At 52.9% G+C, this 3,483-nt stretch overlaps 1 protein-coding gene across 2 annotated transcripts in view; it reads left to right on the top strand.

Moving 5' to 3' along the window:
- PLG (plasminogen) overlaps window positions 1–3,483 on the top strand; it is a 53,209-nt gene that overhangs the window by 9,136 nt on the left and 40,590 nt on the right. Inside the window, exons 4-6 of one of the 2 annotated variants that reach the window (XM_014589244.2) lie at window positions 1,424–1,457; window positions 1,642–1,722; window positions 3,053–3,192. In XM_014589244.2, coding sequence (XP_014444730.2) covers window positions 1,424–1,457; window positions 1,642–1,722; window positions 3,053–3,192 — 255 coding nt within the window. Of the gene's footprint in view, window positions 1–1,423; window positions 1,539–1,641; window positions 1,723–3,052; window positions 3,193–3,483 lie in introns of both variants that reach the window. The other variant, XM_006152249.3, reaches the window with a different exon arrangement.

Genomic DNA, 3,483 nt, shown 5'->3' with positions numbered 1-3,483 from the left:
TGCTGAACACCCTTCCCGGTGCACTTAGGGTAACATCCGGATAGCAGAGTGCCTGCGGGATGTGGGTCACCCGGGTGCTGCTGCTGGGCTCACTCGGGGTCCCTACGCTGGGCTCACGTCCCTGCTTTTTCACGTCCAAGCACTTCCCTCCTGCCTGGGTCTCCCACCTCCACCTCTGCCAGGTTATTTCCTTCTCATCTCCTAAGTCTCAGCGGAAGCATCACCTCGTTCAGAAACTCTTTGCTGGGCCCTCGGCCTCCCTTTGACAAAGATCCTTGAATTCGCCCATGGATGAGTCCATGTGCCCATCGTAGCTGTTACTCTCGGGGCTGGAGTGAAGGGCTCGTTTGCTGTAGTTAGAAGTGCTTTCCTGAGATGATGCATTGTGAATTTCAAGCCTGGGCTGAAATGGGGATTTTAAAAGATGATGAAAAGATACCTTAAACACCTTATCTTTTCATTGGAAACATGAGTTAGCATTGGCACCCTGTGCGCAGAGCAGAGGCTTTCTTCTGTGAATATGGGCCGCCAGGACGCATTCCCTGGGGGCATAATCCTTCACGAACTGTGCGCTGATGTGTTGCCTACGATGGTTGCTTTCCTTCGAAGTGGAGCAACATCTAGACGTTTATGAATCAACCTGATGGTGTAGGACCTCTAGAACTTTTCTATTTCCCCTACAAACTCATGTAGTCCACTCAGTGGGTTTCTCAGCAGCTGTTGTTCAGGTTTTTACCGTAGGGTGCCTGCACTCACCAGGGAGAGGCAGAGAGTGAGGGAAAGCAAGACGTCACCCCCAGGGGAGTGGCCACGCCGCAATCCCTTCTCTGTTCCCTCAGGGTCTAGGCACACACACACACACACCGCTGGTGTGATTCTCAGGCTGCCGTGTTGGGGCTCTATCCAGGGTCCAGCTATGTGGGAGCCGGCCACCGTAACCATCCACCTCCTGCTGGCTCTTTCCCAGCAGTTTTTAAATGATTCAACTCTTCTGAGTCTGTAAAAGCCTTCAACTTGTTAACAAAACAAGAGCTGAGTTTATTTTAATATGCATTTCCCAGGTTAGGTCACCCTCAGTTAAAAGTAACTGCGGAAGAAAGTTGGACAGGACAAATGGCTCTGGGTAGCCTGGACCCCGTGGGCTGGCTCGCGTGTTCTCCGGGGAGGTGGTCGTGAGCCTGGTGTGATAGCCCTGCTTGGCACCTGGTCAGGTTCCACATCCATGGCTGGGCTCGCAAACTGCTTTTGAACAAGCCAATCCAAGTTCAGTACTGCTCAGTTCACCGCACCCCTTTTGTAGACGTGAAATGATGGTCCGTCAGTGGCAGGGAAGTGTGTCTGCAGTGCGGTCTTCTGGGGCGACTGCGCCGAGCAGAGCCTCCTGAGGGCTCCCGTGGCAGACGCTGACCCTGTGTCCTCTCAGTGTACCTTTCAGAGTGCAAGACTGGGAACGGCAGGCACTACCGAGGGACGGTGTCCAGGACGAAGGACGGCATTCCCTGTCAAAAGTGGAGCGCCGTTTCCCCCCACAGACCCAAGTAAGAGCACCTCTTTCCTCCCCGTGTTCCCCTGCCGCTGAGGCCGGTGCGAGAACTCGTTCGCTGTTGAAGTAGATAGTTCAGCTATATCGCCCAAAACCAGGCACTACCGAGGGACGGTGTCCAGGACGAAGGACGGCATTCCCTGTCAAAAGTGGAGCGCCGTTTCCCCCCACAGACCCAAGTAAGAGCACCTCTTTCCTCCCCGTGTTCCCCTACCGATGCGAGAACTCGTTCACTGTTGAAGTAGATAGTTCAGCTATATCGCACAAAACCAGAAAATGCCTTCTTCCTGTTATTCTGGGGTGTAGGGCGTTCCCGAAGACCTAGACCTTAGAAGGATGCATGGTGCAAAAGAACAACACCGTCATTTCTAGACTGAGTCTGAGGAAGGACTGAAGGGAAAGGTGTTTGGGACTGAATTAGTCTAAATGAAATGTAGCGAGTTAGGACGCTCAGCAGTGCCCACCTCAAGGTTGCGGACTCAGCTGAAGAGTAAACAAGGTAGCGGAGACAATGAAAGTCAGATGCAAATAAAACGTAAGTCTTGGCAACTGGCCTGTTATTTATCTTAGTGTCATTCGCCTTGTACCTTCCCCAGCTGGGCACTGTGTTCTCAGTAACGAGGCTCACCAAGCAGGAATTTCCTGTCTGTTACCCCGCTTCCAGCACAGGGCTGTAATTGCATTTCTCTGAGATGACATCTCATATTCGCTCTTAGATAAGATCAAATGGCTGAATTGTAGAATGCCAGGGGCCTTAAAGATCATCTAGGCTCATCTTTCTGAGGACACTGAGGTCCTAAGACGGCAGGGACTACCAAAAATGGGCACACAGAGGAAGCAGAAATGGACCCTGCCTTTAGACTGTAGGTCTTGTGTTTTGTTCCTGTTAATAATTGTCATCCCTGTATAGAAACGCCTCTCAGGAACTGAAAATGAGCTTCGCTCTCTCCCGCAGCCCGGTTAGCTCAGGCAGCATTTCAGAGACAGACGACAGAGACTTCACAATCCCGCTCTGCTGCTTTCTAGGTGGTCAAGGTTAGGCAAGGTCGGTTTGGCTTTTCATCGCCACACTGTTTTCTCCTCTGTAAAAGAGGGATAACAAGACCTTCCTGGAGAGTTTTTAATGAAGATGAAGGGAGGGCACGCATAGAAAGGTTTTAGCGTCACACCTAGTGCATGGCTTCCAGGGACGACACGGTAATAAGCACCACTGTTCTTTCTAGAGAGAAGGCCAGCTGCCAAAAGAAGGCGTTTGGGGTAAACCAAGAAGTTGGCAGGCTTTTGAGGCCTTTCTGTTTCTTCTGACTCAAGGGAAATACTCGGGCTCTACCGCTAAGACTTAGCCCCGAACAGTCTGGGGTAGAGACTGGCAGCCTGGCAGCCCAGAAGGCTCAGCATACAGCTGGGATGCCTCTGGCAGCCAGAAACCAAGCCCTGGGACGGGAGCTCTGACTCGCTGTTTAGAATATGTCCGCAGTGCCAGTGTTCGTTTCTCTCCACCCTCCGCAGCTATTCACCCGACACACACCCCTCCGAGGGGCTGGAGGAGAACTACTGCCGGAACCCCGACAACGACCAGCAGGGCCCCTGGTGCTACACCACGGACCCTTCCCAGAGATTCGGCTTCTGCGACATTCCCGAGTGCGAAGGTGGGAGCAGCCCCGGGAGCGACTCGTCTGGCCTGCCCTCCACCTGGTCAGAAATTTCAGGCCAAGCCAGTTCCCACAGTGATGCCCTTAATGGCCAATTCGTGCAGTGTATGGCACAGCACGATGTACTCACCGCAGAAAAGAAAGCCCTTGGGACCAGTAGTTAACGTAATGGCTATGTCGCTGGACTCCCATGTAGTCGACCGCGGTTCGCGTCCCGGATCCGGTGGCTTAAAACTCATGCTGGGCGCATGTGCGTGCGTGCCCAAGATCCCAAGAGAAGAATGGAGG

Source organism: Tupaia chinensis, unplaced genomic scaffold (genome assembly GCF_000334495.1).
Source record: "Tupaia chinensis unplaced genomic scaffold, TupChi_1.0 Scaffold000346_1, whole genome shotgun sequence".
NCBI classification, from domain to species: domain Eukaryota; kingdom Metazoa; phylum Chordata; class Mammalia; order Scandentia; family Tupaiidae; genus Tupaia; species Tupaia belangeri.
The sequence above is the reverse complement of the archived record's forward strand: the minus strand, read 5'-3'. Positions and strand labels throughout refer to the sequence as shown.